The 27,625-nt window shown below is 44.4% G+C and overlaps 2 protein-coding genes across 4 annotated transcripts; one reads left to right on the plus strand and one right to left on the minus strand.

Annotated features, from left to right (window-relative positions):
• Positions 1–945: 945 nt before the first annotated feature.
• Positions 946–27,563, plus strand: LOC133503232 (sex comb on midleg-like protein 2). Of its 2 annotated transcripts, none has more exons than XM_061824609.1 (15): positions 946–1,136; positions 4,026–4,127; positions 4,227–4,286; positions 4,414–4,484; positions 6,159–6,393; positions 7,864–7,952; positions 8,041–8,284; positions 9,018–9,283; positions 10,863–10,962; positions 11,034–11,237; positions 11,363–11,527; positions 12,598–12,726; positions 22,258–22,458; positions 23,387–23,547; positions 24,516–27,563. In XM_061824609.1, the coding sequence occupies exons 2-15, from the start codon at positions 4,106–4,108 to the stop codon at positions 24,639–24,641; spliced, it is 2,073 nt and encodes a 690-aa protein (XP_061680593.1). In that variant the 5' UTR covers positions 946–1,136; positions 4,026–4,105; the 3' UTR covers positions 24,642–27,563. The 2 variants fall into 2 exon arrangements, with proteins under 2 accessions (XP_061680593.1, XP_061680594.1); XM_061824610.1 differs by lacking the exon at positions 946–1,136 and adding an exon at positions 1,141–1,226.
• LOC133503235 (uncharacterized) lies at positions 12,753–21,278 on the minus strand. 2 transcript variants are annotated; one of them, XM_061824616.1, is made up of 4 exons: positions 20,892–21,278; positions 20,638–20,798; positions 18,373–18,388; positions 12,753–16,096 (listed from the first exon to the last, which is right to left on the minus strand). In XM_061824616.1, exons 2-4 carry the CDS (start codon positions 20,680–20,682, stop codon positions 15,165–15,167), a joined length of 993 nt encoding a protein of 330 aa, XP_061680600.1. In that variant the 5' UTR covers positions 20,683–20,798; positions 20,892–21,278; the 3' UTR covers positions 12,753–15,164. The 2 variants fall into 2 exon arrangements, with proteins under 2 accessions (XP_061680600.1, XP_061680599.1); XM_061824615.1 differs by lacking the exon at positions 18,373–18,388.
• Positions 27,564–27,625: the final 62 nt, after the last annotated feature.

The raw sequence follows: 27,625 nt of genomic DNA on the forward strand, positions 1-27,625 counted from the left end.
GTGCATGCGTTTATTATTTGAAGTTGGGATGTGTAATTTTATGGACATCAATGTGTTATATTAAAAGAAGGGGCCCTATTTTGATAGTAGCAAAGTCACAATTAATGAGTTGTAAAAGGATTTTATGAGAATAAAGCGGAAATATGAGCATAAAGTTGTAATATCACAGGGGAAAAAATGTGACGTGGCGAAAACATTTTACGACCATAAAACCACAATTTACGAGAACAGAGTGGCTATTACAAAAGTTCAACATTTCTTTTCCCGAAAACAAACTTCGAATTTAACAAGATGTCATCATATTATGTGGAAAAAAAAGTTGGCATTTTATGATAATACAGACATAATCTATGAAAGGAGGAAGTAGTATTCTATTTCAGGAAAAATATATACAATTATATGATATAAAATATACAATTATCTATTACACGCTCACTTGTTCAGTGGGGAATCCCAAATCAAAAATTGATCGATGGAAAAGAATGCAAAGTGAATTTTTAAAATTACTTCTCAAAAAACAAAAACACTCGGCGTTACTGCGCAGCTTTTGTGTATTCACTTTTCAGTATTTTTTCAAAATGTACCCAAGAACGACAATGGATTGAATGAATTGATAGTTTCCATATCCATTTTCCAAGACGCTTATCCTCACAAGGATGGCTTGAGCGCCGGAGCCTATCCCAGCTCACTTCGTTTTTTTAAAAATCGGTTTCCAACCGGCGCAGGAGCAACAAAGATCCTACAAAGCGAAGATGGTCTCTCTGTGTACTTTTTTTTTTTTTTTTTTTTTCCAGGAACCTCAACGCACAGCGCCACAGACCCCGTCGGAATCCGATTGGCTGAGATTAGCAAAATTGGATTATGATTGGGCCTCCGCCGGTGTATAGCGAAGAGTTCATTGGCCGGAGTGTCGCCTCGTCCAATCAAATCGCGCTGGCTGTCACGCAAGCCGACGATCTCTGGCACACGGTTTCCATGCGTGCCGCACACACGTATGCACTCATACGCGCGCGCGCACGCACAAAAGAGTGGAGGGAAAAAAATGGCAGCTGGCGATTAAGGGACAGAAAAAAAAAAAAAAAAGTGTTTCGGTTTTTTTTTTTCTGCTCGCTTTTTCCTCAGGAAAGGCGTCACCGGTAAGTTCACCCTGCTTGCGAAACAACACACCCGACGCGAGGCTATCAAAACCCGACCAGAGGAGTTAAATTAGCGGTGTCGTATCGGCGGTGAGCAAGATTAAAAAAAAAAAAAACGAAAAAGAAAAAGAAAAAGAAACGAAAAGCTAGCCAACGCAGTTAGCCAACGCGGCTAACTTGTCAACATAGGGGGCTCCGGCTATTCTCTGGAGCGCTACTGTATTTACAGTACATGTCGTAATGTTTATACGTCATAGCCGTGTCCGGTTATCATTCGCGGATTCCTCAAGACACGCTTAAAGTGTAATGATGTGATTATTTTTCATATAATTATTTGCTACGTACAAGACCCGAGGCGATATGGACATTAGCTGGCTAATGAAAAGTGATATGAGTACATTAACTCATTACATAACAGGCAGGATTGTAGTGTTACATAATTATACCGTGGAGAACCCCTTCATAAAGATGGGACAAGAAAGTCGGGGTCACCACAAGATCACAAGAAGTATTTCGTGTTACAAGAAGAAGTGTACAATAAAGTTACGTACTTCCTTTTCATTTGCCTTTCTAAGTTTTAATTACGCCGCAATAAAGCAAGATTTTTTGTCAGAATGTGCTCAAATCCGTGAATTTACAAGAATAAAATAGTAATTGCTACAAGACAAGTGGCAGTTGTACAAGGATCGTTGGGATGTAACTTGTAATAATGTCGTAAAATATTATGACGCTTTGTTTTTATACAATAAAGTCATCATTTACAAGAATTTCATAGAAAAAACACTGACACATGAGAAGTTGTTTTGAAGTTGAACATTATGAGGATAGTGTCACAAAAGTAACATGGAAAAACTTTCATCAAATCAGAATTTACGAGAAGAAAGACGTGCAAGAAAAAGCTCTAACTGTAAGAAAATAAAGCTGAAATAGGGGAATGAAGTTGATTCATATATGTTGAATAGATTTTATTATTATTGAATCAGATTTGAAATAAGAACCAGATTTTGAAAACATTTCAAAACTTGCTTTAACGGATTCTAAAACGGGATATTATTTCAAATTGTCAGTGGAGGAAAGTGCACAGACATGTCGCTGCGTGAACATTGCAGACGAGAGTTTCAGGCAAACAAAATGTTCAGTCTCACCCTTGACCTCTTGTGAATTCCTTTTCCCATCTTGCATTCAAAGCATTTCCTTGTCCGTTTTCCGAGCCGCTTATCCTCACGAGGGTCGCGGGAGCGCTGCAGACTATCCCAGCCATCTTTGAGCAAAAGGTGGACTACGCCCTGAACCGGTCACCACTCCGGCATTAAACTGATCAAAAGAACATACTAAGAAGTATTAAAAAAAACAAAAAACACTTGATTTAAAATCTTACCTCATATCTCATCATGCTTCTCTTCTCTTTTCTTTTTTTTTTTTTTTATTTTTATTTTAAGGAGTTGAGTTCCAAAGGAATTCTTCAAACTTTTACGCTGCAAGAACACAAAGTACAAAATATATCACAAAACAATTACAATCATGAATGAATACACTGGGCCGTCACAACGTACAATAGTTTGTTGATTTACTGCTAATAAACTGAGTGCGGCGCTACAACTGCGTGTAGAAATATGGCCCATCGATAATTTTATCAATTTTTTGTTGAAGCCTCACACGTAATACTCACAAAAAGTCACACTGTATGAGAAGTACTTGACTTGACATTCATTTGCTAATTTTATGAAAATCAAATCTATAAATCACAAAAGTCATTTTAATAATCATTTAACGTGAAAAAGTTGTACTTTTAAAGTAAAAATATATTACCAGAAAATTTTTTTTTTTTTTTTTTTTACCAAAAACAAATTGAAACTTTATGCAAACAAATTTGTAATATTACAGGGATAAAGTTGTAATGTGTTGTTTCAAAGTTGCAATTTTACCATGACCAAGTTGTAATTTTAATGAGAAGATTCAGTAATTTTTCACAACAGTCATAATTTCCAAGCATAGAAAAGTGGGCTATTACAATAAAGTTCAATAATAACACATTAAAGAATAAATACTTTAACGATGAGATACAATATTACAAGAATTGGTTTAAATTTTTATTGAATGACGTCATGATGCATTTTTCAACAATAAAGTGACTGCTATGAAAAAAGGTTGCAGTACTAGAAGAAAAACTTGTACTCTTCGCTCATTAATAATAGTCGTTATGGGGTGGAATATAACAAGGAGAAAGATATAATTTTACCAAACTCAAGTCTTCATGTTTCAAGAAAAAGTTGAATATTTTTCAATGATAATTTTGTCAGACTAAAAATCACAATATTGTGAGTGGTCTTTTTTTTTTTTTTTTTAAATTACGTCATCATCAATTATGACAATAAAGCTCTAAGATTGCGAGAAAATCTTGCAGTTAAACAACCATACACTCCAAAATATTTAGGGAAAGAGTATTAATGGTACCAAAATGAAGTTATGATGTTATGACAATTTTATAAGGTTAAAGTCAAATGAGAAAAATGAAATCAAATGTAATTTTATGTGAAAGAAGTCATATTTCAGATAATGCTGAAATATGAAGAAACAGTTGTCATTTAAATGAAGAAGTTATATTCTTAAAATAAATTCAGCTTTCCAAAAAGAAAGATGTAATATTATAATCCGCATCTATCCCTTACTCGGAAAAGTCGTAATTTTGTAAAACAAAGTTTTGACGTTAAAATCATTCCACAATGATCACAATCAAAACTCATTCTGGGAGTATTTCAAATGGTTCCATAATTTGGCACGGTTGTATTCTTTTGAGGATGAGCGTCAGACTCCCATCAAACATGTTTTGGATGCTAAGATTTGACATTATTTCCATACTTTTCCTCCTTTGAATTTTGATTTTCACAGTCGGACAAAAAGCCAAGAGGAAGTTTTGCGAGTTGTGAGCGTCTCCGGCACCGAGGTGTCGTCACTGGACACGAGGCAACATGGGAAGAACGCCACAAAAAGGCAAGACACCGCGTTGACGATTTAAGACAATCCACAATTGCACAAGCGCGCCTTCCGTGCAATATGTACACATACGCAATTTTGAACATCCCCATTCAGAGCAAAGGGATGCCAAAAAGGAGAAACCAGCAGCCGGGACGACACAAGAAGTAACCAAAGGCAAGTTACCAACAGTGATCTCTACCTCCGTCTTAAATCTTCAGCAAAATAACGACAAAAGTGGTTTTCATTTGGATTTACATTCTGTCGACTTTGAAGTGAACTCATATCTTCTCCCCCCCCTCAGAATCTTTCGCCTGGGAAGAATATTTAAAAGAAACGTCGTCGTTACCAGCGCCACCGAGTTGTTTTCGTCAGGTACGCTGTCGTGAAGTCACGGGTTTTTTTTTTAACCTTCTTTTTTGATTCAGTTCAAATTAAGGGCTGAGCAATCAGTTGGGTTTTTCTGCAATTTGCTGGATTCACACACAAATTGCCGTCACGTAGCGCCAAGTGACTTAGTGGAGGTCAGGTTTTGCTGGATCGATACGTATGTCGACCCGTGACGCGCGGAAGCGGTGGCGTTTACGCTAGGTGACAGAAAAGCACAAGTGAGCGTGAACCGTGGATGTCAGGAAGGATAGTGAACGGTGAAGCCAAGCAATAGTTGTGTGAAAAATGTCTTTTTAAAGCGATGAATTCACAAACGGAGCCTCTGAAGCGCACTCGCAACTGAAGCTTTTATTAAGGATCGTGTCGAAAGTGACATTACGTCCGAGAGGAAGCAGTTTTACGTTCATGTTACCTGTAAGTTAAAAAAAAAAAAAGAAATAAAATCAATACAAATTACATTACATTTTTTCTATTCTTTCAGTGGAAGTTGATGAATTAATACAGTAATTCCTGGCCTACAGAGCACCTGGTTATAAGCCTCACCCAGTACATTTGTCAAGGAAATACCATTTGGTACATACATACGCCGCAGCTGTGTAAAAGCAGCAAATGCCCACACTGAAACACGAGATATTTACAAGGAAAGACGGTACACAGAGAGTTTAACGCTAGCCCCGCCGCGCTAACAGGGCCGATTACACCAAAAAAAAAAAAAAAAAAAATCATACTGGTAAAAATCACTGCGACATGGAGCTAACACACTGGCAGGGCCAGACCGGTAAAAGTCACTTCCTCGGCACATATATTCCGCAGGTTTCACTTTTACCTTTTCTGCTCGAGTGCCCGCTTGCGGCCATTAGAAAAAAAAATGCGCAAATTAGCCGCATCACCGCATAAGATGCAAGGTTGAAAGCACGTGAAAAAAAAGTTGCAGCTTATAGGCTGGAAATTATGGTAATTAAGAGCCATTTTTGGTCTGAGGAGCAATAAAGCATTTCCCAGTAAGGCAAAGAAATCCAAAAAAGCAAAACTTGATTCTTTTCATATATCCATCCATCCACTTTATGAGCTGCTTATCCCGACAAGGGTCACGGGAGTGCTGTCATTGGGAAGGAGGCGGGGTACACCCCGAACCGGTCGCCGGCCGATCGCAGGGCACGCGTAAGCAACCATTCGCACTCACGTTCACACCTACGGGCAATTTAGACTCTCCAACGAATGTTGCATGTTTTTTTGGGACGTGTAAAAGAAACCGGATTGCCCGGGGAAAACTCACCCAGGGACGGAGAGAACATGCAAAGTCCACAAGGACGGGTTTGGGATTCGAAGCCCAGTCCTCAGAACTGTGAGGCAGACGCTCTAATCAGTCATCCACCGCGCCACCATCTTGCTATTAAAGGGGGGAAAAGTAATTATTGAGATTTTTGGGGAGAAATACATCGAGATTATATGACGGCTGTATCGCCTTAGTACAATATTGTCACGTGACCACCGCAAAAACCGTTCAAGACGCTTTCACCACATAATGTAATATCGTCTTTAATACTGCACAGAGACTACCCGAGTCCATAACTTTCATCCATTTGAGACTGTTCGCGTGCTGCCGTTTTGGTCGGCAACAGAGCAGCACTCACCTGCCCTTCTCGTCGTCGTCCTCAGGCTCGCGTCCCCCCGTCCAACGACTTCAAGGTGGGCATGAAGCTGGAGGCCCACGACCCTCGCAACGCCACCTCGGTGTGCATCGCCACCGTCATGGGCCTGACGGGGGTGCGCCTGCGCCTCCGCCTGGACGGGAGCGACAACAGCAACGACTTCTGGAGGCTGGTGGACTCCTCCGACATCCAGCCCATCGGCACGTGCGAGAAGAACGGAGACATGCTGCAGCCGCCGCTGGGTAGGAGTCGCGTCCGGATGACGGAACTAGTCACAAAAAAAAAAAAAATTCCCAATATTAGACTTGTGAAGACATTGGCTCACTTTATTTCGGCCTTCTCTAAACCTTTCAATGCACATGTTCAACTGTTCAGTATTCCGGTACTTTGACTTTGTGCGTGATCAGTAACATTCAAATAGAAAAATAACACTAATACTTTTTAAAAACATGCAATAATTAAGTAGAATGACATTTTAAAATCATGATTTCCTGCTTGAACGAACGTCGTGTGGCTCCTTCTGATGTTTGCCACCACGGGGAGCTGCAGTAAAATGACTCATTTTCACAGAGCAAAAAGAATACATGCGACTGTGTATGTGTTGCTACACAGTTTGTCTTCAAATAACCATCCATCCATCCATCCATCCATCCATCTTCTATCGCTTATCCGAGGTCAGAGGGCAGGGGCGCATTGCTCCTCCTGAATCTGAGGTTGGACTCCTCTTCTCCAGCGCCCCTGAATCGATCTTACCAGGGAGGCTGAGAAGTGTCATCCCCTTGCAGTTGGATCGCCCCCCTTCGCTCCCCCTTCTTAAAAAGGGGGAGAACGACCCCGTTGTGCCAATTCAGAGGCGCCGTCCCCGATGTCCACGCGATGTTGCCGGGGCGTGTCAACCCAGACAGCCCCACAACATCCAGAGACTTTAGGAACTCAGGGTGAATCTCATCCACCCCTGGGGGCTTGCCACCAAGGAGGCTTTTAGGAGACCCCGCCTCAGAGAACCCAGACTCTGCTTCCTCGCGGGAAGACGCGTGAATCGAGGAAGTCTTCCAAGCATTCTCCCCATCGACTCACAACGTCCCAGGTCGAGGTCAGCAACGCGCCATCCTCACCGTACGCAGTCTTGACGGTGCACTGCTTCCCCCTCCTGAGATGGTGGGCTAGAATTTCCTTGAAGCCATCCGGAAGTGTTTCTCCGTGGCTTCGGCGGATTTCTCCCACGCCGGAGTTTTTGCTTCAGCGACCACAGAACACGAGCAAAGTTCTTTCAGAGGGAGGAGTAGAAACTCTTTCTGACAGGGGGGTTCTGCCAGACGCTCCCAGCGGACCCTCACAATACCTTTCGGCCTGACATCTTCCCCCTCCAAACGGAGGCAACTCACCCCCAGGTGGTGATCAGTCGACAGCGCCGCCCCTCTCTTCGCCCGTGTCGTAGACATGCGGTTCAAAAATGTTCAAATATCGGCTCGTAAACTACCGCGATAGTCATGCTCCTTTCATTAGCTTGTCAGTTTGAGCATTAAGCTAACGGACTAGCTCGTCTGTGAAGTTTCACAGTTTTAGCATTAAGCTAACAGACTTTTCATAAGGAAAAGTCACGTGCTTTAGTTAAATAGATGGTGTAATTCCCTTTCTTTTATGTTTCGATTTCAAGTTAACTGGATGTGGAAAAGTCAAGTCACTGAAATGTTTTTGTCGTCGTTCTCCAGGATTTCGCATGAACGCCTCTTCATGGCCAATGTTTCTGCTGAGAACTCTAAACGGAGCGGAGATGGCTCCAGGGGCAGCCTTCAAGAAGGTCTCGCTGCTTCAAAGGCCGCCACCACCACGGGCAGTCACTTCAATGCACTTTCCGCAATGACCCCCCCTCCCCCCTTTACTTTCAGGAGCCCCAGAGGCCCCCGCAGAACGCCTTCAAAGTGGGCATGAAGCTGGAGGCGGTGGACAAGAAGAACCCGCACCTCATCTGCCCGGCCACCATCGGCGAAGTGAAGGGCGACGAGGTCTTCGTCACGTTCGACGGGTGGAGAGGGGCCTTCGATTACTGGTGCAAGTACGACTCCCGGGACATCTTCGCCGTGGGCTGGTGCTCGCTGACCAAGCACAGCCTGCAGCTGCCCGGCAACAACGGTAAGTGACCCGGCATGGCTGCTTACGTCACCTTGTAACACGGGCGACAGTGTTTAAAGGTGGGATATTGCCAGGTCGACTTTGTGCACGCCCATTTGTTTGTGCAGTCTATACTGAATAGCGATGAGGAAGTGTGAGAGCATATTAAAACAATTTCAGTTTCAATAAGTACCCATGGAAACACATACATACAATGAAAAACACTTGAAACAGGTGCCAGCTAGCTATGTCGCTCTGAGCAGCTAAAATTAGCTTTGGAAAAGTTAAAAAAAAAAATCTTAAAATACACTGATAGCGTGTTGCGTTAGCCATTTGCTCTGTGGTAAGAAGTAAAAATGGCCAATACTGAGGCAGCTTAAGTTACAAGTTGAATTTGTTGCGTGACCAAACTCTTAACTCGAGTTACCACAATTCACAACATTTCCAGCTTCCTGAGCAGAAGTGGTCTCTGTAAAGCTGACATTTATTACTCCCAACGGTGCAAAAATGGGAGTGAAAGGAGCATTCATAGTAATGTGTCACAGAAGGACCTCACAAACTTTATTTTTGTAACACCTCTCAGCGACACTGATTATTCTTTGGAAGTGGCCCACAATAAAAGCCAGACAAAGACAATGTTGCCTTGACTTACAAGTTGAATTTCTTGTAATTGAAGCACACAAGCAAGCGTTGCTTTCTGAACCGAGCTTGAAGACGACAGAAAAAGAAGCTCTTTTTCTGTGGTTTATTGCAGTCACCCTAACGAAGAACGCGCCCGCCCCGTCCTCGTCACCTTCCAAGCCCACCAGGCGCTCCTTGCCGCCTCCTTACCGACCCCCCAACCCGCTGCCCCAGCTGCCCGTTAGGAAAGGGGTACGCGGCCGCCGGCCCAAGAGCGAGACCCTCGCCCTTCTCAGGGCCATGGCCGAAGCCGCTGCCCAGAACGCCGGCGGCGCCGTCCACAACACGGAGCTCACGCCTCGGCCGTACAAGAAGAGAGGCCCCAAACCTGGAAGCAAGGTGAGACTCTTGTACATAGCGACTGTTGGGGAAAGGAAGGGACTGAGCCATAACACCAAGAGCAAAAATACGCAAGGAATTGACGACTTCCCCTCAAAATGTACATTCTGTGTAGTGTTTTTTTTCCTCCACCATTCATTATCCCCGCAGGACAATGCACCGTGGATGTATACGTACCGGTACATTGGGAAATTCACAGAGAAAGACTGTAAATGTTTATATACATACCTTGTTTCCAAACAGTAACAGCAGTAAAACAGCTCAAACAGAAAAGTCTGTTTTTAACCATTCTCCTCCTGTTCACTGAAACTACTGAAGTCGCCGTCTTCAGTATTGGGAGTTGAAGAAGCTCAGAAAGTCTCCGCCACACACCCTTTCAGTCGCTCTGTTGCTCTCAAATGTCATTTTCATTTCAGGTTACCACTGAAGTTATGCTGTTCTCCTCACGTAGCATTCCATCTTTTCAAAATCCATTGATCAATTCTGCAATCCATTCTCCATTGATCCAATCCATTCTTCTTCTGCTACATTTTTGAGGCAGTGTCTTCTTCTACTACTTGCGGGAAGCATCTGTACATACCCTAACTCTGGTGCACTATAGGGAACGGTCATGTTTTACCCATTACGTCTGAACAAGTTTTTTTTTTTTTTTTTGTACGTTTAAACCTATAGCTGCTAGCGGAAAAAAAAAAAAAATCCAAAATCTATATTCAAATCACATTGTTACAGGGTTCACAGTGCCGGAAAAAAAAGTAGCAGCTTATAGTCCGTAAAATACGGTATTCATAATTGCCCATGTCAATAGTTTTACCTATAACTATACAACAAAGTATGATCCCATCACATCCCGGCAGTGCAGAAACGGACCCAAATGCAGAACTCCCGGGCAAAGGCATAATGTTTAGTGGGTTTTATTCTTAACTAAAGAGATGCACAATTACCCAGTCCAAGAAAGCAGGATCCAAAAAGAAGAAGAAACAGGGTTCGATGACTATGAAGCTAAGTAGCGGAGTAACCCGGGATGCATTGACGCATACTCACTAACACAAAGCAACGAACTGGCAAATGCCAGTGCCAAAACTCCAACTGAAATACTTGGTCTAATCACAGTGCTTCATGCAAAACAGCCGTGACCGGCGACAGGCGTCAGAGATGACGCCGCCCAGAGAAGCGGCCCGGCCGCGCCCCTCCCGGTCGTGGCCAAGCCTTGCTCGTGACAGATCCCAAAACACAAAAATCATTTGAAAGTCATCTAACAGAAGTACCCTTAAAAATAAATTGGCCAGAGATGTTTTTTTTTTTTTTTTTTGAAGGCTCTACTAACTTCCACATAACAACTCGGGCTAAGCTTCCTTCTCAACGACGTTTCACAGCCCTACTCGTACAACTTCACTTTGACAAAATAAAAAGAAGACTCTGCGGACCCGCAATTATTCAAATGGTTGCCTCAAGCTGTGTATTTGTCACTCCCGGTTCGAGGTTAGCGGAGTACAAGCGTACAAGGATACGCACAGGTATACTTTATGTTTACCCTAGTTGGGGAACCTTCTCTGCATTTTGCCTTCCTGTGTATTTCTAGCGAAAGCCAAAGATCCTCCGAAGCCTGTCACACCCAGGCGCGCCCGCCATCCAGGTTCAGCGCGGCAGCCCCGCCAGCCTTCCCTCGGTGGTCTCAACAGGTGCTCGCGTCACGTCCACGCCGACCTTCCGCCGCAACATCACCTGACTTTACTTTTCTTTTCCGTGCCAGTGTGCGTGTACGTCAACAAACAGGGAAACTGCGGGCCGCACCTGGACCGCAAGCGACTTCAGCACCTTCCGGACCACTTCGGCCCGGCTCCCGTCAACTCTGTACTCCAGCAGGTGGTCCAGTCTTGTCTGGACTGCGCGTATCAGCCCAAAGTGCTGCTCGGCGCCCTGCAGACGCACTCGGGAGGCGGCAAGGTGGTCAGAGGTAAAGTAAACGCCAGATCGGAAAAGACAGCAAGCCTCAACTTTGACTGACTGAGTGACGGGCGGTCGCGCCACAAAGCGGTGTGCAAACGAGGTGACCGTGTTATCCCCTTTTCTTGTTCCCAGTCAGAACCGACGGGGGGGTCCGCATGGTCAAGCTCCCGTCAGCCTCCAGCGCCGCCTTCGTGCTGCGCTTCTTCGAAACGGTGTGCCGCCATCTCCAGTGCGACAACTTGTTTAGCAGCCAGCCGTTCATCCACTACGCCGCTTCCTACGACAGGAGCAAGTCAGGTAAACGGAGACGCAAAAAAAAAAAAAAAAAGATTTAGCTAGTCACAGTTGATGTGGGGGAAAGGAGCATCTTTCTGCTGATGAAGGAATAAAAACATTGGACATTTCTCAAAAATCATTGTAAAGCGGGAACTCGGTATAGCTTGTTTTTTTTTTTTTTTTTTTTTTTTTTTTGCATATGGATCAGCGTATCTCAATCTCCAAATACAAAGCAAAAATAACCACCAAGCAATAGCTTGTCATTGTTGGGGCACTTGAACGTCAAGGTGGGCATTCGTGGTTGATGTCCTTGGAGGGTCCCACTGGGTCCCGTGGGGAAGGGGGTGAATGTTACTACTAATCACGGGAGTGAGAGGCACTGGAAGCGGAAAACTTTCAAGATAATAATAATACAAATGGAGTGGGATGGACTGGGAGGAAAGGAGGATGAGAGGGGCTCTGAATTTGGACAGAACGTGATCAATCTTTGTGGGAGTTGGAGGGGGCGGGAGACAACATGCACTGCCGTGTCGGCCTCATTACTACACGTATATAGTACCATGGTGTGCAGTGCCAGTTTTTTTGATCTGTAAAACAAGTTATTTCATAGAGCTGCGATATTCGATATTTGTGTGACATGCATGTTCACGGAACAAATTAGCCACGTAATTTCCGGCCAATAAGCCGCGACTTTTTTCACGCGCTTTCAACCCTGCGGCGATGCGGCTAATTTGTGGAAAAGGTAAGAGTGAGTGAGACCGAATATACGTGCCGAGGAAGTGACTTTTCACCGGCGTTTTACTGCCGTGTCTCAGTGATTTTTACCAGTATGTTTTTTTTTTTTTTTTTTACCGGTTCTGTTAGCGCAACGACACTAGTTTTAAACTCTGTGTGTACCGTCTTGCTTTGTAAATATCTCATGTTTTAATGTCGGCATTTTTATACGGCTGCGGCACATGTATGTACCAAATGGTATTTCCCTTACAAATGTACTGGGTGAGGCTTAGAACCAGGTGCGCTCTGTAGGCCGGGATTTACGGTACTACTGAGTCTCGTGCTTATCCGTAACAAGTTGCTGTGTTTATTTCCAGTGAAAGAGGAAGCGACGGACTCCCCCTCGCTGACTCGAGCGGGCAAGCGAAGCCTGTCTGGGATTTCACCACCGTACGCCGCGCCGCTGTCCCCCAAGCACGTACGCACTGACGCCCACCCTTCAGAAGGTACTTGTGAACTCTTCCTTCTCTTTTTCCAGAAATTAAAAACAGGACGGGAAACATGAATTCACACAATATATGCTGCTTTAATATAAAAGTGGAAAATACATTTTTATAGTGCATTAGAACGTGAGGTGCTCATAGTGACGACATATTCCATTTTTCAAAAAGGCAAATAATGGCTTAGGATCTCATTTATACATACTTATACATCATATACTATATAGCACTCATAGCATACTCTCCATTTTATATACCACCATAAGTAAAGTGTCCTTGAATCCCTTTTAAAAGTGCTAAATAAAGCTCAGCTATTATGATTACATTGTGATTTGCACAAAAGTTGGAGTGGTACATGCTTCTACAACAAATAAACCCCGCATACTTTTGATTTGAATCAAGGAACAAATTCACCTCAATCATTCACAAAAGCAAGAAATTACATTTCACACATGCAACAGAGAACTGGCTTGAAGTGAATGAGGCAACAGCATTACGTTACAGCTTCCATCCATCAAGTTTCCAAGCCGCTTATCCTCGCAAGGGTCGCGGGAGCGCCAGAGCACATCCCAGCTAACTTTGGGCGCAAGAAAGACAACAATCTGAACTGGTCGCCAGTCAGTCGCGGGGCGCATCTTGACACCATCACTGAACGGGAATCGATCCCACGCTGCCCACGCTATAGTCAGGCGTGTGTACCGTTACACCCTCACTCACAAAAACATGAAGTTGACATTTGAAAGTAGTTTCAACCTAAATTAAATTTGTAACAGTGACCAGCACAAATACAAAAATCACAGTGGTCACACAGACCAGTGAAACGATTATTTGACAAACTACAGCATTGAATATCATATATTATTATTCTACATTCATCTTCTTCGTCTACCGCTCCCGCCATTTCTCGTGTGCTCGCAATCACTAAATTGCAGTAGTCGGACGGAGATCCTCGTGTGTTCGCAAGTACAAGATTGCACAAGTCCAATAAATACCTTTGGGAGCTGTACCAGCTTCCAAAGCAAAATGCCAATGGAGTCAATTTAAAATCGCTCTCAGATATTCTGCAAATATTAAGTGGGGTGTGGTCGGAAATTGAAGGAAGGAAGGACACGACCTGAACACCAAAAGATTTTCGTTCTGAACCCCTTTGTGGCAAAACGTCGTTTGTGAAAATAAAAGATAACACACGTCATTCCTGCATCCCTCTCCAGGCATGAAAAAATTCAACCAAGGATAACCAAACTTTGAAATATGTAACGGTGGCACTGAGTGTAAATCGATGACTCGGATGTCACGATAACGACTGTTGAGCTGAGTTAAAACGCCCCGATTGCATGGATTTTTGTCCGTCCGCCCGCCCGCTTCCAATTACATTCCCAAAAGATGATTTGTAGGTTCCTGAGTGGTTTAGTTTTAAAGATGAAGAGGTTTAAAGTTGTCTAATCAACATCGAGTTTCTTGGCCTATTATCTTGCCAAAAGATTGAGAGGGGAAAAAACAATTCTTGTTTGGGATTTCCAATCAGGCTTCAAAATCTGAAAGATGTGAAGGAAATACTCTTGATCGATTTTAAACGGAATGATCCAGTAGTCTAGTAAGTAGTGTGTAAGGATACTCCATTGATTCTCAACCGCTGTCACCTCGGGACCTGCATGTCCTAGTCTGGGAAAGTCCCCGCCCACTTTTTAGAAGTTAAGAACACTAAAGAACAGGTTCTCTTTCAAAGAAATCGGCTCTAAGAGCACGTATAGTTTATTATTACGGTACTTTCAAACACCATTTCAAACTGATGTACCGGCAAAATCATATCGGATGCCATAATATCCGCCAGCTAGAGACCGAGCTGCGCTGTATTTGTTTCTCAAGTTAACTCCAGTAAACTGGCAGCCACATTTCCTGTTGCTCGCTTGCCTGATAGTTTCCACGCGGGAACTTGCTGCTCCTCTTGTACAACAACTTTGTTTCAGCTTGTCCCGTTAGGGAATCGCCACAACGCGTCATCTCAGATGAACGCTCATATTTGTTTAACGCCGGATCCCCTTCCTGATGCAACCAGTCTTGGGGAGGGAAGGCCGCCAGTGAGTTAACAAACCAACGCTCTAACCATCGAGCTTTGGGGCCTTGCTGCTCCTCTGTACCCACCCTAAATGGGTCCCAACCCACCAGATGAGAATCAATGATGTACTCAGTAGTATGTACAAATCAGTACATCCATCAATTTGGAATGTCGCAATCACCAACAACTCACCAGCATTCAACCAATTGCCATACATTATGCAAATTTCATCACAACAAACCCACCAAAAATATATTAGATAAATAACTGCCATCAAATCAGGCATTTGTGGCCACAAAAAAAAAAAAAACGAAAAAAAAAAAAAAAAACCCTGGGAAATCCTGGAGGGACTGAACACAATCCAAAAAAAAAAAAAAAAATTGCTACATTAATTTAAAACCTGAATCCTCAGATTGGTCAGGGCGGCGCAAATTTGGAGAATCTTGTCAATTTGCGGCGCCAACGTAGTGGGAACGCCCTGCGAAAGTATATTGAAAGTCATCAAGTGGCGAACGGCGCCTTCGACGTGATCGCCGACGTGCGCAACGTGGCCGGCGGAAGAGGAGGAAGCGTTTTTCCCGAGCGACGACGCGACCAGCTTGACCTGCCGCCGAAACAGCAGGTCTTTGATCGCGAGGCCTTTCGGGGTCATGACCTCGTCGCCCGGTACGAGGAGGTCCAGTAATCCCGATTCCAGCGCCATGTCGTCGTGGCGGCAGCGCCCGGAGTAGGCGGCCGACATGAACACGATGAGGCCGCACGGGGCCACGGCCAGCAGGTACCTGACGGCGCTGGGCGAGCAGCGCCCCTGAGCCTTGCGCAGGTTGCTCTCGCCGCATTGCACGAAGCACGTCATGTTGGGGAATTTCTCCCTGAACTCGGCGGGCATGGTGGCTTGGATGTTTTTTTTGGACAGCCACGGGATTGTGACGCGCAAGACCTCCGCCAGCACGTCAATCCAATGTAAGACGATTCGGAGAGCCGTGCGCTCGGCCGTGTGGAAGTACACGCTCAGCTCGGCCAGAGGTAGGTTGGTCTTGAGCTTCATCAGCGTCATGATCACCTGAGAGCGAACGGACAGCTGGAAATCTTTGTTAGCGTGACACTCCACCGTCTCCACCAGCGTGTCCAGCGTTTTCGTGGAGATTCCCGTGTGGACCAGAATGGCCTGCTCATTTTCAAATAGAAAGCGCTCATCGTGGCGGCGCCGCCAAGTCTCCTTACTGTCAAGTGGCGAGTGGTTGGTCGGGTCCTTCCTCACATAATCGTGATCCATTTGCACGACGTCGAGCAACCGTGCGGGACTTGGAAAGGACCGCTCTAGAAATAACACAAAAAAGCGTGTCAGGAATAGGGTTGCGCAAATTCCAGGAATTTTCAAACCCGTGTCCATGGGAACTAATTAAGACCAATGTTTTTTTTTTTTTTTTCAAATGAGGACCTTGACCCACCCTGCCCCCTAAAATAATTGGATTTAACAATCGCTTGGAACTAAAATGAGCAAACTGATTCAGAACCAGAATTGTTCAAATTCAAACCACGCCCGAAACCTACTTTCCACTCCACACGGATTCCGATTATATATATGAATATGATACGTTTCCATACAATTACCCTCAAATCTCAGTTAATTAAAATAGATTCCCGTGAAAGTTTCCAAATGGAATGCAAACTTCTCACCCAGAAACTTTCTGGAAGTTTTCGTGAAAAGTTTCCAGGAGTTTTCCTCTGCTTTTCAACCGTCGTTAGCAAGGAGGAGATTCGAGTCAGACAGCGTGCGGCAGAGCTCGGCGATTCATTGATTTCACAGATTATTTGTTTCGGGGATTCCGTCATTCAAAGTGTGCCAGGCTCGTGGCGCGGACTGATGGCAACTGGAGGACCGAATGGGACTGACAATGGATACTTTTCACGTGACGTCATGAGTCACATGACTCTTGCCACTGACATTTTTGTCGTAAAATTCACATTGTTATTTCAAAGTGATCACATTTCCAATAGCTGTACTCTGTTTAACTTTTCACTATTAATTTGGCTGCGTGCCGGGTTGTGACTTGAAGTAACCCAGCCAATCCGGTTACGCTTTCTTTGTCATGTGATCTCTGTCACATGACAAGAAAGACGTTAAGACGCTGAACTGCGGACAGCAAATTGTAGCCAGTTGAATCTCAGGAGACTGAAAATATTGCCTTTCAGTTTTTTTTTGATGTGGCAAATTTGTTAACATTGAAAAGTTTAACTGAAACACAGCTATTGGAAATGTGATCGCTTTGAAATAACATTGTGAATTTTACAACGTCAAGTTTTCAGTGGCATTTTCAATTCAAATCCTGGTGGCACATATTTACTTCCATATGTGTGCCAACTTACTGCAATAGGAAAACTGCAACCCGAGTGATTGATAGGAAACAACGTTTTGAAGAACCTCAAATTTAATTGAACCACAAACAATACGGCACCGCTGTCAAGGAAGAAGCAGCTTTGGCTTCTACAACTATATTGTAATGAAGAAAGAAAAATGTTTTCAATTTGAATGCTTCAAATGTTCCTTTCAAACATTGTCTTTTGGAAAAAGGGACATTCCCTCGCCCCAAATGATTGTATTATATTATATGCTGTTCCAAAATAAAGTCCCATAATAATGTCACTGTCATTTGCGCCTTTTTGAAGGAAAGGGGAATGAAATTAAACGTGGAAAATATGAAGCTTTATTTCACGGTCATATCAGCCAACCCAAGTATGTGGCAGTCACTCTCATGCATGTCCACAGAGATACACTCCACATTAACAACATCTGCGGGGTTTCAAACCTTTCACTCATTAAAGAGTTCCATTTGGAGTGGGTCATGCGGGTGCAATATCAAAATCACAATAATTGCCACCAGATATTAGCTATGACCTCAAATGATTGTTGGTGGTTCCACTAATTTTGAGCTCTGTTGTGTGAAATTAAAAAACACCCACGACACATCACAATCGAGTGCCGTGAAAAAGTATCGGCTCCCTTCTCAAAAATCTTACATTTTTGCATAGTTTCCCCCAGTTTCATGTTTAACATCGTCAAACAAATGGAAATGAAAATAGAACCCAAGTGAACTTCAAATGCAGTTTTTTTTAAATTGTGATTTTTGTTCCTCGGCCCCGTGTGGCAAAAGTCAAATGCTGCAAAGTCGTTTGTCCGTCTTCGGCAGCAACTACTGAAAACAAGCACTTTCTACAGCTGCCTCTCTTTCCATCCATTTCCGCTTATCCTCACGAGGGTCGCGGCTGTCAACGGGCAGGAGGCAGGGTACACCTCAACTGGTTGCCAGCCAATCGCAGGGCACGTGGAGACAAAGAGTCCCACTCACAATCACACCGACGGGGCAATTTCAAATCTCCAATTAATTTCTGGGATATGGGAGGAAACCAGAATGCCGGGGGAAAAGCCACACAGGCACGGGGAGAACATGCAAACTCCACAAATGGCCTGAAATGACGAACACAGTGAAAGTAAATCAGTGGTGGTGACTAACTTGTGGGTCTCATGCAAAATTGGTGCAATCTGCTGAAAATCATGTGCACGCTTCAAAAGCACCGTGACAAAAGTCACTCACCTTCTTCCATTGACGACTGAAAGACAAAAACACGACACATCCACAGTAGATATATTTATAACACATTTTTGCACAATCTTCGAAAACTTTTTCTTAATCCAGTACAATACATTTGCATTCCATTTTTTTTTTCAAACATTCATTTGCATACATATTATTTTCATTTTGATTGATTCCAGTTTATTGATTCATTCCCCGAAATTTATTTGCAGTATTAAAGTCCAAAGTGTGGCCCTGTTAGTATCTTCCATATTGTACTTTTTAAGATGAAAACTTCTGCCTCGTTTTGATTCATTCTACGGTTAAGAGTTCTGCGTAGCGTACAGTATGTGCCCCGTCATTGTTCTTGCAACGAGTCCAGTTTCCACGCAGCTCCTTGCCCAAAATCATCAGGCATTCGCGTAACGAGGCCAAGTGGAAAAGGACACGAGCGCAAGTCGACGATCTGGTCTGGTTTTTGTTTTTTTATATGCTCGCCGCAGCGACGTCAACATCTTGCGGGAATTTGCGACGTCACAATTGCAACAGTTCACGTCAACTCGAAAACAATTGTCGTGGGCTTGCGCTTTCATTTTGAAGAGTTTCTGCCGTGCAAACATACAGTGGATAAAATAAGTATTTGAACACCCTGTTATATTGCAAGTTCTCCCACTTAGAAATCATGGCGGGGTCTGAAATTTTCATCGTAGGTGGTGCATGCCCACTTTGAGAGAGATCATCCAAAAAGAAAAATCCAGAAATCACAATGTATGGGTTTTTAATGATTTTTTTTTTTTGCGTGATACAGCTGCAAATAAGTATTCGAACACCTGAGCAAACCAATGTTAATATTTGGTACAGTAGCCTTTGTTTGCAATTACAGAGGTTAAACGTTTTCTGTAGTTTGCACACACTGCAGGAGGGATTTTGGCCCACTCCTCCACACAGATCTTCTTCTCTCGGTCAGGCGGGTTTCTGGGCTGTCGCTGAGAAACACGAAGCTTCAGCTCTCCCTCCAAAGATTTTCTATTGGGTTTAGGTCTGGAGACTGGCTAGGCCACGCCAGAACCTTGATATGCTTCTTACGGAGCCACTCCTTGAATTTCCTGGTGTGTGTTTCGGGTAATTGTCACGTTGAAAGACAGCCACGACCCATCTTCGATGCTCCGACTGAGGTTGTTCCCCAAAATCTCACAGTCCGTGGCCTCGGTGAGCCTCTCCTTAATACAGTGCAGTCGTCCTGTCCCATGTGGATAAAAACACCCCCAAAGCTTGATGCGACCACCGCCATGCTTCACAGTAGGGATGGTGTTCTTGGGATGGAACTCATCATTCGTCTTCCTCCAAACGCGGTTGGTGGTCAGTTATGACCACAAAGTTCCATTTTGGTCTCAAAACCTTCCCCCATGACTCCTCTGTGTCATCCAAATGGTCATTGGCAAACTTAAGACGGCCTTAACATGTGCTGGTTTAAGCAGGGGAACGTTCTGCGCCATTCTCTCTCCCACAGCGGACATGAACATTTCAGACCCCTCCACGATTTCTCAGTGGGAGAACTTGCAATATCGCAGGGTGTTCAAATACTTATTTTCTTCACCGGAACTCTGTTGGCGCCAAATTCATTCCCGGGTTTTAGCGTGAAATGTGTGCGAGTTGAACGGCACGCTTTTCCTACCGTCGAAATAATTGTGAGCGACACGTGCTCACCAAGTGGCGTGAATGTATGAATCTACGCGAGTGCTTTTTTTGCACACCGTCACCCGATCAACCAAAACCACCTCGCCGACCATTTCTTTAAATGGTGATCGACGCATTGAGCAACCCGAGTTTAGTGTGATCTAATCGGAGATGACGTGCAAAGTGTGTTTGTGAGAAAGGTCACTGAAGGGGGGGGAAGAAAAAAAAAAAAATCAGGAAATTGTAGTATTTCATCACATCACACGTATTATTACTAAAAACTGTATTAATGTGTGTGTCTTATCCTCTGGCTATACTATAAATATATTGTTGTTGGAGATCATATATTTTTACTACACATCCATGTTAGCTTTTTATGGATTATTCATTCATACGTCTGGACACCTTTGTGTTCATACCTCCATGTTGTTTCCTCCCCCGTTATTATTAATTCTCCATTTTGACTTCGATCTGTGTGTGTGTGTTGACCTCATGTTACTTTTTTATGATCCGAGACGATGCGTGACAGGTTACGTTTGTGTTTGTGGTTCCATTTCCTCTTCTATTGCAATTTTCTTGTGCATCTTGCGAGCGTGCGCGAGTTCTTACCTCCGCCGCGAGCCGCCCGCGCCTCCATCGGCTGGTTAGCCGCATCCGTGCACCCGGCTAACGGGTCTTCCATCCCAGCCGGCCCCGACGGCCCAGCAACTTCGCTGTCGCCGGGGGAAGGCTCCGTGCGGACGCGGTGGAGGGAGTTGATCTTATTTAGCCTGTTGCAAAACAACAACAATAATAATAATAATATCGCACACGTCTTCCAGTGAGAAGTTTGAAAAGTGTGATTCGTGTATTACTACGCGCACATTTCTGCACTTGGGTTGCTGCTGTCGCCAAACCTGAACGTCCTCTTCGTTTCGTCCACTCTGGTGCAACGATTCCGTTTTTCTTTTTTCTTCTAATTTAACACTCGATCATGCCAGCTCAACCGCCGAAACAGGCGCACAGCGAGTCCAGTGCTGCGACCGCAACGTCATGCGTGAGATGTTTGACAACGTTGAGTTGAAACGCGGAAGCGGAAACGGTGGGCGTGACGGCGACGTCACTGCCCTTTCGAGCCAATCAGCTGCCGCCATATTTTTAGCCCGCAGAAAACATCCGCCAAGTGAACTTGCGCGCGGTTTGTTTTGTGACAGACGTCAGCCACGTGGCCACGCCAAAAAAAAAAATAAAATAAATGAAGCGCCATTTATTGAAAAACTCCAGAAATTGGAAAAAAAAAAAACCCTCCGTAGTTGGATGGATGACATTCATGTGACCGATAGGACAGTTAGTGTTGTTCCACTGGATATGATTTATTTATACATCCATCCATTTTCTGAGCCGCTCATCCTCGCAGGGGTCGCGGGAGTGCCGGAGCTTATCGGGCAGGAGGCGGGGCACACCCTTAACTGGTTGCCAGATATTCGCAGGTCACACGGAGACAGACAACAGTCGCACTCACAATCGCACCTAGGGGCAATTTAGAGTGTCCAATTCATGTTGCACGTTTTTGGGACGTGGGAGGAAACCGGAGAAAAGCCACGCAGGCGCGGGGAGAACATGCAAACTCCACACACAGGGCGGGACCGGGATTTGAACCCGGGACCTCGGAACTGTGAGGCCAACACATTACAGCTGCCTAAACAAAGATGACTTAATATGTGTAAACATAAAGGAAGCGTAAACATCAGCAGTTGTCGTCTTTGGTGAATGCAGTACTTGACTCGACTGGTCTGCTGAAAGAACTTAATAAAGAGATACATTTCTGTGTTTTGAATCTATCAGAAAATATTTCATTACCATTACAAAAATATTCAAAATAACAACAATTAGATCTATTTAATACTTGTAGTTAGCCCTCAAACGGCGTACTTACACAAGTACTTTAAATAAATTCAAAAGTCATTTTCTAAACTTTTTTTCAGAAGTGGAGTTACCTTTTTTAAATTCCCAGAATATAAAAGACAACAATATATTATTTTTATATACAGTCAAAATAAAATGGCTTGTTGTTGTCAGGAGTCTTTTGGTGGCAGATTGGACAAAAAAAAAATAATAATAATAATAACTTGGATGTACATTATACTAGTACCAGTGCTGCCAAGAGAAATACAAACAAATGAAGACAAGATTGTCCCGATTACGGTGTCGCGCTTTGCGTCAATCCAATACGCGTTGTGTGTTTTCCAGCCGAGACGCTGCCGCTGGAAGACAGCGTCCTGATGAAGGAGCAGCGCTACATGGGCTCCGCTTCCAACTCGGTGGCGCCGCGGCCGCAGGTGGCGCGCAGTCGTTCCGAGTACCGCCCCTCCGCAGCCGCCCCTCTGCCCCGCCGTCTCGCCTCCAATCCCGCCGAGTTGGCGTCGGCGCAGCTCCTCCGGCGAGTCGAAGGTGTGTGGCCGATGCGTATTTGTTCTCTCCATTTTTAATAGCGATTCAATAACAAAACACACCAAAAAAAAAGGCAACTTAAAGCAGTAGTCAATCTCTTTCGGACGCTCAGAAGTCGTGCGCTGGCACAATTACCAAAAACACAATTACCATAATTCCCGGCCTACAGAGCGCACCTGGTTGTAAGCCTCACCGAGTACATTTGTAAAGGAAATACCATTTGGTACATACATAGACCGCAGCTGTGTAAAAGCCGCAAGTGCCCACATTGAAACACGAGATATTTGCAAAGAAAGACGGAACACAGAGTGTTTAACGCTAGCCCCACCGCGCTAACGCCGCCGTGCTAACAGGGCCAATTACAATAAAAAAACAACATGGAGGTAAAAATCACTGAGACACGGCAAGGAAATACCATTTGGTAGCTGTGTAAAAACCGCAAGTGCCCACATTGAAACACAGGATATTTTCAAAGAAAGACGGTACACAGAAAGAGTTTAATGCTAGCGTGGCACGAAAGCTAGCACGGCGCTAACGGGGCCAGTGAAAATAAAACTTGCCGGTAAATATCACTGAGACACGCCAGTAACACAGCAGCAACACACTAGCACAGCGCTAACGATAGCACAGGACTAACAGGGCCGGTAAAAGTCACTTCCTCGGCACATACATTCCACCGGTCTCATTCTCACCATTTCCTTGCGGCCGTTAAAAGAAATGCACAAATTAGCCACATCAGCGCATAAACAGCAGGGTTGAAAGCGTGTGAAAAAAGTCACGGCTTGTAGGCCGGAAACTACAACAACTAAATAACCATTCACTTTTTCGTTTCTGGATTTTCAATCGCCAACTGCAAATAGGAACAACGAACGCTGCACAAAAATTCCCGTTTCACAGGGAAATGTTCGCTCTCCTTCTCGTACCACAGCCAGCTCCACCACGGGCCCAGAGAGCAGCGCCACGGAGCGGGAGGGACGGCAAACGCCCGTTAAGAACCCGGCGTCCTGGTCCGTAGACGAGGTCATGCAGTTTGTGAGGGACGCCGACCCCACGGCTTTGGCGCCCCACGCTGAATTGTTCCGAAAGCACGTACGTTGGCGTTTTGCGCTCTGAAAATGCTAAGTTAGCGTCGCTTTTTTTTTAAGTTTGCTATTTATTGAAAAGAAAAAGTTTTGTCAAAGAATCTAGTTTTGCAGTGAAATAACATCAGACTCCTTTTGAAAGACTTTTTTCCAATAAAAGTTTGATTTTTTTTTTTTTTAAATCAAACTTAAAATTTATGTTACCTTAGCGTACCCTAAATGAAAATTATTATCTTAAACATGGAATTTAAAAATTAAAAAAAAAAAACATTTTACTAAATTCACAATTCGCTTTTTTTTTTTTTTTTTTTTTGCATTTGAACTCTATATTTTGCCCAGCTATATTTCAGTCGGGGCGGCGCGCCGCCTCAGCCGGTAAAGCGTCGGCCTCACAGTTCTAAGGACCCGGGTTTGATCCCGGCCCCGGCTGTGCGGAGTTTGCATGTTCTCCCCGTGCCGGCGTGGCTTTTCTCCGGGTGGGCACTCCGGTTTCCTCCCACATTCCAAAAACACGCAACATTAATCGGACACTCTAAATTGCCCCTAGGTGTGATTGTGAGTGCGGCTGTTGTTTGTCTCATTGTGCCCTGCGATTGGCCGGCGACCAGTTTAGGGCGTACCCCGGCTCCTGCCCGTTGACAGCTGGGATAGGCTCCAGCACTCCCTTGACCCTGGTGAGGATAAGGGGCAAAGAAAATGGATGGATATATTTCAGTTGTGTATTAAGAGACAACCTCCAATTTTATAGTCAGGGCCCCCCCCCGAATTCTTGTTCATACCCAAGGAAATGGAAAATTCGTATCTTGAAAAAAGTCACCTAAACGTTGCAACCCGAAGTAAGTCAGAAAAAAATCCGTTTTGAGTTTCTCGATTGAAATTGAAACAATCCAGTTTGCAATTGTGCATTGAAAGCCGGTAGATTAGCTGCGCTGTTAGCATGCTAAGTGCTAATTTCCAGTGTGCGTGTTTTGGCAGGAGATCGACGGCAAGGCGCTGATGCTGCTGCGGAGCGACATGATGATGAAGTACATGGGCCTCAAGCTGGGGCCCGCCCTCAAGCTGTGCCACCACATCGAGAGGCTGAAACAGGGCAAAGTGTGAGAGAGGGGAAACGCCGAGACCCCCCCGGCCCATTGCCTCAGTAGTTTTGGCTGCCCAAAGATGTTTCTTTGGACTTTTCCTCAGAAAGTGAAGAATCTCTCTGAACGCATTCCGTTGGGTGCACACACATTCTGGTCCATTTTAGTACCGTACTGACGACACGGGGTGGGCATCCATTACAGTCAAATTCTGCTGTTGGCGGGAGGGAGCGACACAGCCCTGCTGGCGAGTACACAAAAATGTGCAACTGTAGTTCCCTATAGGTGCCACACGATGGCAGAAAAGCACTTCTTTTTTTTTTTCAATGAAACAAAGCTATGGACTGACTCAATCCGCTCGGTGCCAAATCCATATTTTTGATACAGGGGAGGCATTGGCCTGATTTTTTTTTTTTTTACTCCGAATAACAGGATCATTTTCAACCCCCCAAAAAATCTGAAATTTTCAAATGTTGAATTATAACTATGCAGGGGTTCACTGGGCACATCGACCATGCCATTTGTTTGATAACATTAAATAAATAAACGTCTTAGTATTTTTCCCGTTTACTATAAACTGAAAATGTGGAAAATAAGTTCAACAATTGACTCGGGTGCACTACCTGGCTGTGACCCACAGTGGCGCTATTGAGTCACTCGACTACTTTGCGGCCGAAAGAAGAACACGACAGCCGGGCTGTTGGTTAATTTAAGCTCTTGAGTGTTTGCATGGAAACAAAAATGTTCGCAGTGTAGCGAACCCCCCACTTATTTGAGGTTCCGTACACAAATATTGCATTGCTGGCATTTTGTGGCATCTTGGTGGTGAATGAGAAACGTCATATTTTCTAACATCCTGTGGCATTTGCAGCCAAATCAGATTTACACGCGTAAACCTTTTTACGGCTGATGTCAACTGCTCGCAGATTTTTGATATTTGAGAGGGCTTCTTCCTTATCTCCACTGTACTTCGGGAAATTTCAAACATATTGATTTTTGAAAAAAGAAAAAAAAAGGCTCCTTCGAAATTCTGTCAGTTGAGTGCGTCTGAACGCAAACTGATTGGAAGCCACCAGCACAGGCGCGATTGATTCATTCGACCAATTTGTGATCGCTCGGTTACGTTACATCATGTTTTTGTTACATTGTTAAAACATCCATCCATTTTTTTCCGAGGCACTTATCCTCACAAGGATTGCGGGAGTGCCGGAGCCTATCCCGGCCGTCGTCGGGCTCGAGGCGGGGGACGCCCTGAACTGGTCGCCGGCCAATCGCACATCGAGACAAACAGCCGCACTCACAATCGCACCTAGGGGCAATTTAGAGCCCGTCCAATTAATCTTGCCTGTTTTTGGAATGTGGGAGGAAACCGGAGTGCCCACCGGGAGAAAACCCACGCAGGCACGGGGGAGAACATGCAAACTCCACACAGGCGGGTCCGGGATCGAACCCGGGACCTCAGAAGTGTGAGGCCAACACTTAACCAGCTGCGCCACTGTGCCGCCTTTGTCAAAACAATGATCGGTAAATTTTCAAAATGTAAAAGAATCATATTTGCAGAAAACAAAATGATCATGTCTTGAAGGATATGGGGTGCACTACTTGGCCGCCACCAGCAGCGGCGCTGTCGGCGTGAAAAAGAACAACACGACGTCACGCGAGCGAACTTCCGCCGCGATTTTCATCCATCAATTTCCTGTACCGCTTGCCTAATTGTGACAAAAAATGTTATTCTGAAAACAAAACACCTTCTTAGTATTATGTCACCCTCCTGCTACGTCATGTGTGAAATTGACCCATTTTAATGTTAAATAATTGAGTTAATATAATTTCTTTCCGTTTCGAAACTTACACCATTACACAAATTTGACCCAGGGACATAATTGCTATTTTTGAGAAACTGGCAGCATAACAGAAGGGTTAATAGAAACATTTTATTATATTTTATCGTCAAATGCCCCCCCCCCCCCCCCGATCTTAAGGATGAACTCACCGCACGGTCACGTACGATTATGACGTTTCTGATGGCTTTACAGTTGACTTGATATTTGTCAGAGCACTTTTCCCGGGTTGAACCACGATGAGCGTGCCTCCGAATGTACATTTTGTAAATGATCCTATTTTTTTAGGCCTACGCAAAATACGAAAGCGTGTCCCGACGCGGCGCTATTGAAAGTGACATCTCTCAGGTCTGCGTGGTGATTGTTAGCACCAGCTGTTTGTTTTTAAATACGTGAAGCCGCGCACATTCGCCGTTCAGCGTTGGTAAATTGTTTTTAACCTGTCTTACTTAGCTACTTGCTGTTTTTGTTCTCTGGCCAAAACCATGTCTAATATAAAATATTGCATTGGCGCCATCTTGTGGCTTAATGGCGTCAATCAACGAAGTTGAAATGAGGGGACGGTGTTCTAATTCAGTCAGGCTTTACCCCATCTGTTACACCCCCCCCCCAAAAAAAAAAAAAAATGCTTTGGCAACGTTGTGTGGGATCGACTTCGAGAAAATGAAAATTCTGCCTCTGGTATGAGAAACAGAAACAGTAAATGAGCGTAAGGGAGGACAAGTTCCCTCTCCAAAATCGGAATTCATGAACGTCAGAACGTGACCAATGTAGCGCTTTTCTGGACTTCCCTTTTCCCGGTTTTTGTTTTTTGATTTTGGACTGGTGCCATACACGATGTCGTCTTTCTGTCAACTTGTATTTGGCACATTTGAGTTATGACGTTGCGTTAGATAAACGGCTTCTGTTCACTCTCTCGTCCGGTTTGACTCTTCACATTTGTCCATGCACACCAGAACCATTTTGGTTCTCATTGGTTTTTTTTTGGGGTGGAAAAACAATACACTGCATAAAATACAACGAAATAATGACGAGAGAGGATTTTTTGGGGGGAAGTGAAAAAAAAAAAAATACTCTCCTCCCATAATGCAGGCCAAATTGAGCCATTTAAATGGATACACAATGGTTTATAATAAAGCTTCTCGTATGATATATTTTTAATTAA

The sequence above is a fragment of the Syngnathoides biaculeatus genome, chromosome 7, assembly GCF_019802595.1.
Source record: "Syngnathoides biaculeatus isolate LvHL_M chromosome 7, ASM1980259v1, whole genome shotgun sequence".
In the NCBI taxonomy this organism is placed as follows: Eukaryota; Metazoa; Chordata; class Actinopteri; order Syngnathiformes; family Syngnathidae; genus Syngnathoides; species Syngnathoides biaculeatus.

Bases quoted from the DNA above. Each gene is read 5' to 3' on its own strand.
- LOC133503232 (XM_061824609.1), top strand. From the start codon at position 4,106: ATGGGAAGAACGCCACAAAAAG. The intron at 6,394-7,863 runs GTAGGAGTCGCG...GTCGTTCTCCAG, and splicing joins CATGCTGCAGCCGCCGCTGG to GATTTCGCATGAACGCCTCT. The intron at 23,548-24,515 runs GTACGTTGGCGT...GTGTTTTGGCAG, and splicing joins CTGAATTGTTCCGAAAGCAC to GAGATCGACGGCAAGGCGCT.
- LOC133503235 (XM_061824615.1), bottom strand. The intron at 16,097-20,637 runs GTAAGAACTCGC...TGTTATTTCTAG, and splicing joins GCGGGCGGCTCGCGGCGGAG to AGCGGTCCTTTCCAAGTCCC.